Here is a 16,329-nt window from a genome sequence, read left to right as displayed (position 1 = left end):
GCATTAGGAGATTCAAAAGGTGAAGAAGATTGAGGCTCAACAAGAGAAGAAGAAGTACAACCAAGATTGGAAGAATCAACATTAAGATCACAATCATATGCATCACATTGGGGAGTGGGGGCACAATCTAACATGCGAGATTTGTTAGCTTTGGCAAGCACCCCATTATCATAAACAACAGAGGAACTAGAATTGGAAGCATTTGTTCAAGGTTCAACTATGGGATCATGTGACACATCATGGGAAATCATGCTAGCGTTAGAAGAATTAACACATTGCACATCAAAATTAGAAGCATGATTACCCCTATTATAAACTTCTAAATCAAACTAAACATAGAATTCCCAAGCATCATTAATAGAAAATGCTCTAAATATACCATTATGCATTCCTTCAACAATGTCCCTAGTTTTCTCATTCAAACCAAATTAACAAATCTCACAAGCCTCCCAAAGACTACAACGATTATAGTCAAGAAATCCCTTAAGTATATTGAAATACTCACAAAAAGATTCATTGTCATATTAAAGAAATGATATACATGCAATTTTTTTTAACAAAACAAACAAAAATCAAACAAAAGAAAACTATATACAAAGACCTACACTCAAGCAATAAAACACACTCAAACATAGACACCGTTCCCCGGCAACAGCGCCATTTTGACGAGGGGTGGAACTAGGTCGTTGAAACTAATCCTCCCTCGGTCAAACTATATTTATAAACACTTAAGCAACCTAAATACTACTATAGAGGCAAGTCAAGGGTCAAACCTAAAGGAACGGTAATGTTCAAGCGCTTTCAATTATGCGCCTATGCTAGGTCAAAGTCTAAGGATTAAAGGTAAACACTAACCAAATAACAAAACAAAGAACCAAACAAATAAAACACTAGGAACGGGGATCAACAAGAAATCATGAAAATTGTAGCAACTCGGAAATTCATGCAAGTCAATGGTTGTGAAGACTAATGGCAAGCTGAATCAAAAGAGTCAACAAGCTATCTCCAAGAGGTAAAACAAGCTCCAACTACGAGAGACTCTAACTAGAAGCATCACTAATCAAGCTCAATCGACAATTGCAATTCTGTATCATTAGAAACTAAAATGCAATCTAGCATAATTCTCATGGCGTAATCAAATTACACACATGCAAACTTCCATTAATCACTTTAATCTCAACCATTAATCAACACAATCCCAAAATTAAGCACAATCAATCAATGATACAAGTTTCACCCTATCCCTAGCCAAACAACTTCTCAAACATCATTATCTAATCACAAACAACTAAAGAAAACAAGAATTAACAATCTATGAAGAACAATTACACTAATAAAGCATCAAACACCAAAATCAATCTAAACTAACAAGAATATTAAACAAAGCAATAAAATGAGATAGAGTTAGAAATTCTCATTTATAATAGAGAAGGTATTCAACACAATTTTTACCATTGAATCTTCAATCTCTCAATCACCATTGAAATTCCTCACTTTCTCTCTCTAGTATTTACTCCTAAACTAACCCTAAAACTAGGGAGAGAAGCTCTCAACTAAGCTAAAATTGTGATATAAAATTGTGAATTCTCTTCCTCTAAACTCTCCCCAAAAATTGGGTTACAAAAGTATTTATAGAAGGCGCGAAGCAAAAAAACCGAGCAAGCAAATACCTAGAGAAGCGGGCCCGCGCAATAGGGCTGCGCGCCCGCGCTGATATGGGTTTCTTCGATTCTTCTCTCGGTTTCGTGCGTTCGCTTAGGTCTTCAAATGAACTGCAATATGATGATGATGAACACTAAGAGTGGCAGTCCCAAAAAGCACTTGACAGTGGGTTCAACACCCTATCTTCATGAGAGCACGACTTGAGAGCGCAAGAGCTAGAACTAGGAGAATCCACTTCCTTGCATCCTGAGCTTTCCAATTGCCATGAGCTTTCTCCAAAAGCACTTCCACCTTAGTAAATCACCAATATCAAGACCCGAACCTCGTACAATACCTACAACAATGAAAATAGAGCAAATAAAGGAGGAAAGGGTAGAAAAACCAACAAAATGCACAAAAACTACAAAATAAGAAGGGAAAGGTAAAACCAAGATCAAATGCATAAAACTAGGCATTTGTTGAGCATGAAAGCTATGAAAAGAGGAAGAAAACAACCTAAATGCTCATCAAATGAATGCCATTTGTGACACCCATCAGGTATTCATTACCACCGCATTTGGGAGAATGCAACGGTGCTTACCCTTGACCAACCAAGAATAGGTGGTCACATTACCTCGGAGTTCCACAAGCATGTGCATTGAGGCAAGTCCGGGAATGTCAAGGACATTGGACCCGTTCATCGGAGTCAATTGGTTAACCCGATTGGTGAATCCCAAAGCCTATGTAATTATAGTGATTATCCCACCACATTTTATTTCCCCTTTTAACTCCGTACTCTTTTTTATTTCTAGGCACCATTTTATGAACATGTACCTCATGTTCACGTTGCCCTCAAGATCCCCCTCAAATCGGGAAGCTATGAAGTGGCATTTGATTTCCTCTTTGGTTTGCTTACCGAGGTCTTGCTTCGAGAAGCTAGCATACCCCATAATTCTCATGAATATACGGAGTACGAGGTGGATAATGTGGCTAGCATGGCTAGACCGGGTTGTGAAATTAGGGTACCCTGTGATAGTGTTCCACCAATTATACTCCTCATATCTAAAGAGGTAGAAACTATCGTGTTCATCGATTTGATTATACACGGGCCACTCGAAAATCTTATTGAGGCGAGTTAAGGTTAAAGTTCTATCTTGATTGAATATTTTGAACTTAATCTCGCATTCAATGGCCTCTCCCTCACCATTGATTCGGCGCATGGTAAGGGTGGAAATGAATTCGAGAGTGAACAATTCGTAGGTTAGCTCCCTCTTTTTGAGGATGTTTAACCATCCGAAATTCTCGGTCACTCGCCAAATTCCACCATCTATCCCTAAAAGTTGGCAAGTTTATTGGTCGTAGAATCTTGTTGGAAGGATTTTTCTTTTAGAAAGCTCTTTGTGATACCCTTTTAATTTCTCGGGAATTTTTTATTGACGGAGAAGGATTCTTTCAATTTTGTGTATGTCTTGGGTTTTGGGATTGGTTTTCGGATGAACGCTTTTCATTTTTTTTGATGCCAGAAGTCTTTCTCTTCTTTCCTCCCGCACCTCCAAATAATCGAAGAACCATTTTGACAATGAGAGAATTGGTTTACAAAGGTCACTCAATACACCTCACACAAACACCAAAACACACCAAAAATAACCTCCTTAACTTCAAACCCCTGATAAAATCCAAGTACCTATTTAAGCAATTCCAAATATATTTTCCAACACAATCCAACAAATTATTCCAACACAACCAACAAAAAATTCCAACACAAAATTCACAACGAACAATTATTCCAATCTCTTCACAACAATCCTAAACCACAACAATCACAATTTTCAATTTTCAATTTAATTTATCACAATGTTTAAACTAATTTCAAACACAATAATTCTCAAAATTCCAACAAGTCATGAATCAAAGCACACAATTTATCAAGAATAATCAAGAAAAGTGAAATTTGAAGTAAAATCACAAGAATTAAGAACTAGAGTGAAGAAGTGAGGGAATTTATCCCACACGAGCATGAAAAAAATCTTAAACCTCCAAGCCTTGCTCAATTCCTCCATTCTTAGCTCCAAATTATTGAAAGATCCAACATTTTCTTCAATTATCAATGGTGGTCTTCTCAGGGTTGAAATTTTTGTGTTTAAAAGTGGGTAAATTTTGTGTTGTTGGAGGGAGAATTTAGAGGAGAAAAGGATTTTGTGAATTTTTGGTGATAAATGTTGAGATTTGATGATGAATTTGTAGAGAGAAGTTGAGAATAAGAGGGTTTTTAGAGAGAGAAGGAGATGTGTAAAGAGGAGAGAGAGTGTAAATGTTGAATGATTGGTGAAAAATGGGTGAAAGAGGATAAAAAGAACGAAGATAATCTCTTTTTTTTTTTTAACCCGAATAGGCTGGAGTGGGCATGCAGTGGGTGAAAAGCGCCCACTCCACACCTCTTGAAAAAATTTTATTCCGGAAACCCAGTTAGGAGCGGGCGTGCAGCTTAGAGGAGCGCCCGCTCCTAACATGAAATTCGACTTCTGTTTTAATTGTCTGACAAAAATTGGGTGTGCAGTTTTATTGGAGCACCTGATCCAAACAAAAAATTAGCTACAACATTTGTTTGGAGCGGGCGTGCTGAAGGGGTGGAGCACCCGCTCTAAATCTAGAACTTTCCTTCTAATTTGGCTTCCCAAGTAAGAGTGGGCATGCAAGTACTCAGGAGCGCCCGCTCAAAAAATGAATTTAGCTACGACATTGGAAGAAGTGGGTGTGCTAAAGGGTAGGGGAGCCCGCTCCTATTCTTGCAATTGACTTCTATTTTGGCTTCTCAACTCGGAGCGAGCTTACATCAAAGTCAGATTGCCCGCTTCGAAACTAGTATAGAGTTTTAGTCCCCAACTTGCACAATTTGGAGCGGGCGTGCTGCTCTTAGGAGCGCCTGCTCCTAACATTAAATTTGAAAACCCAAGCAAACCGAATGCTAGGGGCACAATGCGTAGCATGGTGTTTAGCATGTGCATCAATCTAGGCCTTCGCTGGCTAGTACGTGCTAGCGCACCAATGCTAGCGTGGCTGCCACAGCCAAGTGCACCCACAAGCCAGCAGCCTGCACTTGGGGTGCACGGCTTGCTGGTCGAGAGCAGGAGCAGCCCGCACGCTTATGCTAGGCTTGTTGTGCGTGGCAGCCGCAAGCATGGCAACCCACATGGGTGCCTTGGTGCCCAAGTGAGGCTTCCATGTGGCGCGACATGATTGGAGGAGTTTTTGATGTGTTGGCCGGATTTAGGGAGAGGGAGTTGGGAGCAAGTTTGGTCCCCCCACCCCTCATCAAGTGGTCCTCACCTACTCCCTCATGCATGCTTGACACTTGTTGATTTATTACTAGTTTTCTTAAATAATTTTATTTTATCTTTAAAATAAAATGTGAAAATCTCATTGTCCCACATTTATATGAGAGATTATCATACTCTCATCATTCCCTATAAATACCTTACTTGGGGCATTAGGAATGATGCTTGAATAAAAGTTGGAAAAGGCATCACTAGTAATGAAAACCTTTGAACTCAAGAGTTGAATAAGGCATCATCTTTGTGAAAACCTTTGAACTTAATTACTCGGGTTTCGGACCGGCCTTACTAACTCCAAGGCATTGGACCTGGTCGGTGATCATGTTGTGGGTGGATCATCGTTGGAGGCCTTCGTATTATCGAGGCTAGCTTTAAATCAAGAGCCCTAGTGGTCGGGTGAGGCACGTTTCAAAAGTAGATTTATTATCTTAATCTTGTCATTAAATTAATTATGTTTATGGTTTTATTTATTACAAGTGTGGTCTTGTTTTTGGGTTCGTTTCCGCGTTAAGTCGGACTCACCAAACCCCAACAACGGTATCGGAGCCACGCTCGTTGATGAGTTTAATTTATGGCACTCATTTGGCTTCTTTTAGGATGATTTTCATGCTCTTTTATAGCTCTTTTCTTTAGTTTTCCTTAGTTTTGTTCTTTATTTCTTTAGTTTGTGCTTTCCTTAGTTAGTTTTCTTTCTTTGTGCATTTCTTTGTTTATTTGGTCTTTTTCCCTTTTATTTGCTTGTTTTCATGTATTTTTAGGTTATGATCGTGTTCCAATGATTCCCAAGCGTTTCTCACATATTTCTCATCATTTTGGATGACTCTTGCTTGTAATTTGGAGCTCAAGTTTGAAGGAATGCAAGGAGCAAGTTCATGAGATCGGTGCATGCATGCGGTAGGGGCATCATCTTTGGCATGAACCCACCAAAAGAGCCATTTTAAGACTGCCTACCTTAGTTTTCATCATCATCACTAAGACGAGGGTACGAGGATGAGCTAGGATGAAGAAGAGGGAGCTCCCCTTCTGCCAGGTGCGAGTGCACACGAGGGTGGTGCGGCCGCGTACTTGGGTGGCGTGGGTGCACCTGATGCAGGTGCCAGCGCGTCTGCCAAGGCCCCTGTTCCGTACCCCTTTTCTCACGGCCGCGCCTCTCCCTTGTTGCGACTGCACATTCCGGGGTTTCTTTTGGACGATCTAACTAACTTTTATCTTGTTAGTTTTACTATATATAGTTTTTCCTTCTATTTTTAGAGAGAGAATGATTAGAATAGAATTAGAATTAGTTTTAGATCAAATTATAGAGATTTATAGAGAGAGAAACTCTAGGTTTTAGTGAGAGAATTTCATGGTGGATTGTTAATGATTGAAGATTTCTCCATTTCCTTAGAAATTTGATCAAGTTTGTAAGGATTCCTTTTTTTTAATTCAATCTTTAGTTTGATTTCAATTGTTTTGTTGAATGTTCAAGTTTGATTGAATTTTGATTGATTTGTTATTTGATTTTAGTTTGTTTAATTTGATCATGATGAATTTGTTGTTTAGTTTTGTTTTGATCTTGATTTCTATGGATTGTGAGTAGTTTGATTTCTAGGGTAATGGTGAAGCATATATGAGTAATGGATTGATGTTAATATGAGGAAATTTGATGGAGTTGATGATGTGATTAAATTGGTTAATTGATTATGTGCATGTGCGTGTTTGATTTAGGCTTGATCACCCTAGTTATTCACACTAGATTGCATTGTAGGTTCACATTGATATGGACCATTGTTTTGTGGCTTGCATTTAACGATTGAGGTGTCTTGTGACATTCCTAGCTAGATTTTATCGTAGTTGACGATAGTTAGACCTCTAGGAAAATAGCTTGATATGCTCTTTTGGTGGCAAGATTAGTTTTCCCTCGCATCACTCGACTTAGTCAACTCTTTCCCAATTAGTGGAATCCGTTACAAGTGTATGTGGATCCCGAGCCCTAGTGTTTATTACATTTGTCCTAACCTAGCTTGTTTAGTTGTTTAGCATTCACACCCATACCTCACCTTTCCGGAATAGCTTCACTTGACAATATAAGATCGCCCTCCATTCCTTGGTGTTCAACCCTCGACTTACCATTATACTTGTATAAGGGTGTGTTGAGATATTACAAATTTTGTTTGGCCTAGGGTAGGGTTAGTTTCAACGACCTAGTCCGATCCCATGTTAAAATGGCGCCGTTGCAGGGGAATGGTGTTGTGTTTTTTGTATTGTTTTTGAGTCTATTCCATCTTATTCAAAAACACAAAAAGATTTTCCTTTAGGCTACATTTGTAGCCGTGTTACTAATAATTTTGTTTGAGATTGTGTCTGCAAGCTAGTGAACATGGGAGAAGCTCATAGAATGACATTGAAGGAATTGGGCACTCCGGGTGCTTACAAGTATGAGAGTGGGATTGTTCCATTTTTGGTTCTGGATAACGATTTTGAAATCAAACCAGCTATGATTACCTTGATCGAGAGGAAACAATTCGGTGGTACAAAAATTGAAAATCCTCTCAATCATCTTAAGGATTTTGAGAAGTATTGCAATACGGTAGCCGGAGTTGCTCAAGAGTATATAAGGCTCAAGTTGTTTCCCTTTTCTCTCATTGGAAGAGCTTTAGAGTGGTTGGATAAGGAGGTCAAACCAAGATCCCTAAGGACATGGGATGAAGTTACGAAGGCTTTCTTATCTTGCTTTTTCCCACAAAAGAAAACGGCGGTATCTAGGGCTTTGATCCAAAGTTTCAAGCAAGAGCCTAATGAGAGTCTCTATGAATTATGGGAGAGGTATAAGAAGTATCAACGAGACTGTCCACATCATAGGATTCCTAACTACCAAATTATACAAATCTTCTATGGTGGGTTGAGTTCTCAAGGAAGAGCAAGCTTAGATGTCGGAGCCGGAGGCCCGATAATGAACAAAATGGAAGAAGAAGTGGTGGATGCAATAGATGAAGTGGTGAGACATTATATGAATTGGCAAGAGGTTAAGAAAGAGCCAACTAGCAATGTTGTATATTTGGAGTAACACTCGAAATACACAAGGGATAAACCAAGGGATAGATAAGGCTAAAGAACCAAAGGCTTCTTAGATAAAGTCACACCACTAAGAAACGTTTTGGATTCCTAAGATCACAAGCCAACTAGTAGCCTAAACTAGCTAACTAAGCAAAGGAAACGAAATTCCAAATCCAAGAATTTCAGGTTTTTGTTTCTAATCCAAGAAACGAATGTAAGACAAGATTTTTGTTTGAATAATCTGATTTTTTCATTCACATTTGCTTGCTATTTATAGTAAACAAGCATCCTTAAGTACAAGCTAACTTAAGTGGCTGTTCAGCTCACTTGTTACACGCCTAAGCTAAAGCTAAGTACAAATCAGCTTTTGTTGTCTAGATACATTAATAAAAGAAGCCTTATTTAACTAGATACATCAAAGAGAAAATGGTGGCTTATAACCTCCAAATTAAGGCTGAAATAAAATCAGAATTAAGAGAGTGTAACTCCCCTTAATTCACGCCCATCCAAGCAGCAAGTTGGAGATGTATTTCCTCCAATATTCACGCCCAAATTCAAACAGCAAAGAAGTGTAACTCCTCCTCGGTTAAAGCCTTGAAATTAGCTTGAATGTATGTGGACAAGGGTGTACTTGGACGCCCTTTAGTTGCTCCAAAAGCTGACTGAATTAAACAGCCAATTAAAGGCTGAAATTAAGGCTTAAGATGCTCCAATGTTGACTGATATCTACGGCCACTTGAAGGCTGAACTTAAGGCTTGTAATGGCTTGTAATTCCTCTTTGAAAACTGATTGTAACTCCCAAGTCAAAGCTTTGAAATTCCTTGTAAAAGAATTTCGGATTCCAAGCTTAAATGGCTGCCATTTTGATGTATCTTTGCACTTGTACTTTTGTGTGAATGTGACAATATTTTTCGAAGTAAAATCAGCTAAAAAGAACTAAGAAAAATTATAACTAATTTGCAAACTTAAAATGACTAAAGTTTACAATTTATTCAAAGCATAAAAAGAACTAGACTAAACTAGTTAATAAAAACAACAAGAAATTCAAGGGATTGAATATCTTGCTGCCCATGGATAGAATGCATAGCACCAATACATGATGCTACATCTTGAACCAAATAAATGTCCATAACCAAGTTGTTAGGCTTGGCTACAACATTCCCCCCTTCTTGAAAAGAGTTTGCCCTCAAACTCGGCATCTCTTCAAACTCATCATAGTAAGGTGATAAATCAGCCACATTAAAGGTGCTAGAAACACCATAATCTCCAGGCAACTCAACTTTGTAAGCATTATCATTCACCTTTTCAATAATAGCAAATAGACCATCACTACGAGGACTAACCTTGGACCGCCTTTTGGAAGGAAATCTTTCCTTTCGAAGATGAATCCAAACTAAGTCACCGGGCTGAAAACGGACCTTCTTTCTTTTCTTGTCATAGTATGCCATGAGGGTACTAAAATTCCGCACAAATCTTCTATAGAAAAAAGCAAGTCCATGAAAGCTTCAAACTTGTTGAATGGTTCGTGGCGTGGGCCACTCACGAATTGCAGCAACTTTCTTTTCATCAACTTCAATGCCTTGTGATGAGACTTTAAAGCCAAGAAAAATAACTTGGGAAGTGAAGAAATGACACTTCTCTAAGTTACCATACAATTTCTCACGTTCAAGGGCTTCAAAAACCTGTTGCAAGTGCATAGAATGCTCTTCTTCCTCCCTACTATACACCAAAATATCATCAAAATAAACTACAACAAATTTACCCATGAAAGGTTGCATAACCTGATTCATAAGGCGCACAAATGTAGATGGTGCATTAGACAAACCAAATGGCATCACAAGCCACTCATAGAGACCCTCCTTTGTCTTGAAAGCGGTCTTCCATTCATCTCCTTCAAAAATTCGAATTTTATGATAGCCACTTCTCAAATCAATTTTAGAGAACACTTTAGAACCATGCAAATCATCAAGTAAATCATTCAACCTTGGAATAGGAAACCGGTACTTGGTAGTGATTTTATTGATTGACCTACTATCAACACACATTCTCCATTCTCCATTCTTCTTAGGCACAATCAAAGTAGGACAAGCACATGGACTAAGAGACTTACGAATAAGACCCTTGGACAGTAATTCTTCCACTTGCCTCCTAATCTCTTCGGTTTCTTTTGGAGTGGTTCTATAGGCTGGTTTGTTTGGGAGCATTGATCCGGGAACAAGATCAATTTTGTGTTGTATGTCACGTTTTGGTGGTAGGCCATGGGGAATGTCTTCGGGGAAAACATGGGAAAAGGTTTTGAGAAGAGGGGTGAGGAGTGGGTGTGGTTCTTTTTGTGTCGGTTGGGAAGGGGTATCAAGTTGGCTTAAAATGAATTGTTTGTGAGCTTTATACTCATGCCATTCTGATTTTATGAGAGTGGTAAGGGAAGTGGGGGGTGTGGATATGGGGTGGCCGTTTTTTAGGTTTAGAGGGGTAAGGAGTATTTTCTGTCCATCCTTAGTGAAGGAATATGTGTTTTTATACCCATCATGCATCACACGCCTATCAAATAGCCAAGGTCTACCAAGTAAAATATGACATGCATCCATAGGTATAACATCACACCATAATTTTTCCTCATAAGTTTTACCAATGCTAAATGATAACAAGACTTGTTGTGTTACTTGAATCCCTTTACCATGATTTAGCCATTGAATCACATCAGGTTTAGGGTGAGGGACGGTTTTTATTATCAGCTTGTCTATCATTAATTGTTAAGCTACATTGGTACAACTACCTCCACCAATAATCAAGGTACATACCTTACCACCAATGGTGCAACGAGTGTGAAAGATTGCCTCACGTTGCAAACTCCCTTCTTTTTCAATCAGATTGCTTAGTGTACGTCGAACCACCAAGAATTCTCCTTCATCCAGTCCAAGACACGCATACTCATCGTTCTCCTCAAGGTTGCTGTCCACTTAAATTTCTAATTTGTCCTCCTTTTCATGCTCAATCAAAGTGACAATCCTTTTGTTTGGACAATCACTAGCCAAATGTCCAAGGCCTTGACACCGAAAACATCTTCTTGGGGCTGGTTTTGGGTTGGAATTTTGGGTGTTTTGTGAAGGTGGTTTAGAAGTAGGCTGATTGGATGTGGGTTTGAAAGGTGGGAAATTGGATGTTTGCTTTTTTTGGGGTAATGAGGTTTGAGGTGCAAAACGTGATGATTCACTTTTGCCTCTTGCTTTTTGTTGCTGCTCAATCTTATGTGCTAAGATAATGAGCTCTTCAAGGGTGGTGTAAGGGTGTAGCTCGGCCACATTGGCTATTTTTGGGTCAAGTCCTCCCAAAAAGTGCACCGATGTTTGAGGTTCATCTTCCTCTAATCCACACTTCATGACAAATCCTTCAAATTCCCTAGCATATTCTTCTACTGATTTTGTACCTTGTTTGAGGTTATGGAACTTGGAAAAGTTTTCTTGCACATAGTATGTGGGAAGAAACTTTTGTTTCAACATTTTTTTCATCTTGGTCCACGATCTCACTTTCTCTTTGTCTTGCCTTTCCCTTTTGGCACACACACTAGCCCACCAAGTTGAGGCATATTTTCTTAACTTCAAGGCTACAATCTTCACCTTTTTTTCTTCCGGTGTTTGCTTGTAATCAAACACCCTCTCCACCGTTCTAAGCCATTCTACAAACTCATCAGCATCGAGTTTGCCATCATACTCCGGGATGTCAGCCTTAATGTCATTATTAGGCCGTGACCTTTCTCTTTTATGAAAAGGTCTATCATTGTGATTGAAATTAGATTCACTTAATTCTTCATCACTATGATTGGGTGAACCCTCTTTTTGATGGCGCAACTTAGTAGAAAGATCTTTTAACTGATCTTGCAAATATTGCATTCGTTGCTCCATATCTTCTTTCTCTTGTGCAACCTTATTGACATATTCTTGCCAATTAGGGGGTTGGATGTCGGACATGGTTTGTGTTTGGGGTATGTGTTTGGGTATGTGTTTGGGTATTTGTTTTGCTAGATCACCCTCCTTCTAGCGCCAAATGTTGTATATTTGGAGTAACACTCGAAATGCACAAGGGATAAACCAAGGGATAGATAAGGCTAAAGAACCAAAGGCTTCTTAGATAAAGTCACACCACTAAGAAACGTTTTGGATTCCTAAGATCACAAGCCAACTAGTAGCCTAAACTAGCTAACTAAGCAAAGGAAACGAAATTCCAAATCCAAGAATTTCAGGTTTTTGTTTCTAATCCAAGAAACGAATGTAAGACAAGTTTTTTGTTTGAATAATCTTATTTTTTCATTCACATTTGCTTGCTATTTATAGTAAACAAGCATCCTTAAGTACAAGCTAACTTAAGTGGTTGTTCAGCTCACTTGTTACACGCCTAAGCTAAAGCTAAGTACAAATCAGCTTTTGTTGTCTAGATACATTAATAAAAGAAGCCTTATTTAACTAGATACATCAAAGAGAAAATGGTGGCTTATAACCTCCAAATTAAGGCTGAAATAAAATCAGAATTAAGAGAGTGTAACTCCCCTTAATTCACGCCCATCCAAGCAGCAAGTTGGAGATGTATTTCCTCCAATATTCACGCCCAAATTCAAACAGCAAAGAAGTGTAACTCCTCCTTGGTTCAAGCCTTGAAATTAGCTTGAATGTATGTGGACAAGGGTGTACTTGGACGCCCATTAGTTGCTCCAAAAGCTGACTAAATTAAACAGCCAATTGAAGACTTAAATTAAGGCTTAAGATGCTCCAATGTTGACTGATATCAACGGCCACTTGAAGGCTGAAGTTAAGGCTTGTAATGGCTTGTAATTCCTCTTTGAAAACTGATTGTAACTCCCAAGTCAAAGCTTTGAAATTCCTTGTAAAAGAATTTTGGATTCCAAGCTTAAATGGCTTCCATTTTGATGTATCTTTGCACTTGTACTTTTGTGTGAATGTGACAATATTTTTCGAACTAAAATCAGCTAAAAAGAACTAAGAAAAAATATAACTAATTTGCAAACTTAAAATGACTAAAGTTTACAATTTATTCAAAGCATAAAAAGAACTAGAATAAACTAGTTAATAAGAACAACAAGAAATTCAAGGGATTGAATATCTTGCTGCCCATGGATAGAATGCATAGCACCAATACATGATGCTACATTTTGAACCAAATAAATGTCCATAACCAAGTTGTTAGGCTTGGCTACAACAGGCAAGGGGTGCTCGATCAAACAACTCAATGCCATCAACGATTTGACCACTCTAATTTCGGATTTAGGGAAAGAGGTTGTATCCCTCAGGGCCAAGCTTGAGAGTTCTCCTTCGCAAGCTCCGATTCTTCCCTCCCAAATTAAGGGGAGAGATACACCTTCTTACCCTAACACTTTTCCTTCTTCTTGTTGCATGATTAGGGAATGTTGGCCTTGTGATTTATATGGGAATGAATGATCATGATGCTTCTATGTGCCCCAATGTTCCTTGTGATGAATGTGATGGAATTAAAAATGAGCATGTGAATTATGTTGATAATCATAATTTTTAACCTAGATTTGAGGTTCAAATAAATGTTGGAAATAGGAATTATCATAACCAAGCGAACTATGATAATTATAATCAAAGTGGTGGCTGTAGAAATCATGGAGTCCAAGAGATTTGTGGTGGCTATAAAAATCATGGTTATAATGGTCAAAGTCATGGCCGAGGGCATGGGGATCATAACCAAGGTTATGATAACCATAGTCAACATCATGGCCAAAATCAAGCTAGGGGTAATTGGAATAATCAAAGTAGGGGAAATTTTCAACCTAATATTCAAAGAGGTACCCCACTTGGATCCATTCCAAATACTCAAGGCCCAAGTGATAATTTCTATTATCAATTATTTTCTTCTAGGAGTTTCTTGGAAGAGGTTTTTTTTAGAAACAAGCCAATTTGCTAGGATCCTACATGGCCATGAATGATGAGAAGTTTAATGACATGTTGACTCAAAATAAGGAGTTAGGAAACCGACTTTCTCAATTGGCTAGTGATTTAAAGGAATTTAAGAATTCTTCTTTTTTTTTACTACATCGAGCTTAGATTCTAAGAACCCTATGGATGCAATTGTTACTAGGAGTGGTAGGGTCCTTGAGAGTGGAGTACCTAAGAAGAGTGATGCTAGATAGAGTACTAGCAAGAGCCTGATTGAGATTGAGGGAGATGAGAGTCCCTTAATTGAGAAAATTTGTGAGGAACAAGTAGAAAGAGTGAAAGAGAAAGAGAAAGAACTTTAGAAGCCCAAGCTCCCTTATCCCCAAAAGTATAATAGCCACAAATTGGATGAGCAATTTGGGAAATTCATAGAGATGCTTAAGCAACTTCATCTTACTCTTCCTTTCACTGATGTGGTAGAACAAATAACAAACTATTCTAAGTTCCTTAAATAAATTTTGAGTGGAAAGAGGACATGTGATATGGCGGAAACGGTTACCCTAACCAAGAATTGTAGTGCAATCATAATGAATAAGATGCCACTTAAGTTAAAGGATTAATAAGATTGAAATTGATAATGCCTTATGTGACTTAGGAGCTAGTGTTAGCCTTATGCCGTATTCGGTCTATCAAAGAATAGATCTAGGAGAACTTTTACCTTCCAAGATTACATTGCAATTAGCCGATAGGTCGATCAAGATCCCAAAGGGTAAGGTAGAAGATGTTCCCTTGAGGGTGGGAAAATTTGTCATTTCAGTAGATTTTTGTAGTGTTAGATATGGATGAAGATGCTAATATCCCTATCATCTTAGGTAGACCATCCCTTGCTACATCGGGGGCTATGATTGACGTCAAGAGTGCTAAGATATCTCTTAAGATAGGAGAGGAGGTAGTTGAGTTTGATTTGAATGAAGGTATGAAATATCCCTCTTCTTCTTTTGAAAATTGAATGAGATTTGAAGTTCTTGATAATATTGTGCAATCCATGCATGAGAACTTGCTCACATCTAATGATCCTCTTGAGTGTGTTTTGTTGAACAAAAAAAAGATAGGTGCTCCTAGAAAGGAAGTGAAATTGTATGAAGATTTGCTTGAGGGAAGCATTGAAGGAAGTGATGATTATGGTGTTTCTAGAACGCCTTCTAAGGTGCTTCAATGCGGATTATGGTGGCCAAATCTCTTTAAGAACACTTGGGAATTTGTCAAAAGTTGTTACTGATGCCAAAGGACCGGGAAAATTTCAAGGAGAAATGAGATGCCCCAACAACCCATCCTTGAATTGGAAATTTTCGATGTTTGGGGAATAGATTTCATGGGTCCTTTTCCTTCTTCATATGGGAATCAATACATTCTTGTTGTCGTTGAGTATGTGTCAAAATGGGTTGAAGCCATTGCTTCTCCAAAAAATGACCATAAGGTGGTAATGAAGTTGTTTAAAAAGATAATCTTCCCAAGGTTTGGCATTCCCAAGGCGGTTATAAGTGACAATGGGTCTCATTTTGTGCATAGTGCTTTCCGGAAGATGTTGAAGAAACATGGGGTAACCAACGTTTTGGGCTCCCTTACCATCCTCAAACTAGTGGGCAAGTTAAGGTGTCTAATCGTCAAATCAAGTTGATACTTGAGAAGACGGTTGCAAGAAATAGGAAGGATTGGTCGGATAAGCTTGATGATGCCTTGTACGCATATAGAACGGCCTTTAAAATTCCTATTGGTACCACTCCTTACTGCTTGGTTTATGGTAAATCTTGCCATCTCCCGGTTGAGCTTGAGCATCGTACTCATTGGGCTATAAAGAAGATCAATTTTGATTTGGCAAGTGCGGGTGAGCAACGTTGGTTAGATCTCCATGAATTGGAAGTGCTTCGTTTGGATGATTATGATTGTGATAGTTTGTATAAAGCTACAGCCAAAGAGGTGCATGATAAGCTCATTGAGAAGAAGAAGTTCAATCCCGGAGATAAGGTGCTCCTTTACAATTCAAGAATGAGACTTTTTCTCGGAAAGTTGATGTCCCGTTGGAACGGTCCATTTGTTGTTCAAGAGGTCTTCCCGAATGGTGTTATTGAAAATTTCTCCTTTGGACCTCTGAAGGACTTTTAAGTTCAACGGTCACAGGCTTAAGCGTTACTATGATGGAGTTTTTGTTGGGGTCATTCATGATATGACTCTCTGTGATCCACCTTGAAGGGTGGAGAACGTTAACCTAATGACGTTAAACAAGCGCTTACCGGGAGGCAACCCGAGTTTCTAACCCTTTTCTCATTTTCCTATGATTTTTTTTTCTTTTTCCTTTGATGCCTTTATTCTCTTTTAATCTTGTTTTCTTTTGTGTTGTAGGTGGTTT

General features: G+C 38.6%; 1 protein-coding gene across 1 annotated transcript; it reads left to right on the top strand.

The window, feature by feature from the left end:
• The first annotated feature begins 15,237 nt into the window (after positions 1–15,237).
• Positions 15,238–16,085, top strand: LOC110690324. The gene is made up of 2 exons (XM_021867150.1): positions 15,238–15,575; positions 15,674–16,085. The coding sequence occupies exons 1-2, from the start codon at positions 15,238–15,240 to the stop codon at positions 16,083–16,085; spliced, it is 750 nt and encodes a 249-aa protein (XP_021722842.1).
• Positions 16,086–16,329: the final 244 nt, after the last annotated feature.

Source organism: Chenopodium quinoa, unplaced genomic scaffold (assembly GCF_001683475.1).
Source record: "Chenopodium quinoa cultivar QQ74 unplaced genomic scaffold, ASM168347v1, whole genome shotgun sequence".
In the NCBI taxonomy this organism is placed as follows: domain Eukaryota; kingdom Viridiplantae; phylum Streptophyta; class Magnoliopsida; order Caryophyllales; family Amaranthaceae; genus Chenopodium; species Chenopodium quinoa.
This window is presented reverse-complemented; position numbering and strand designations above follow the sequence as displayed.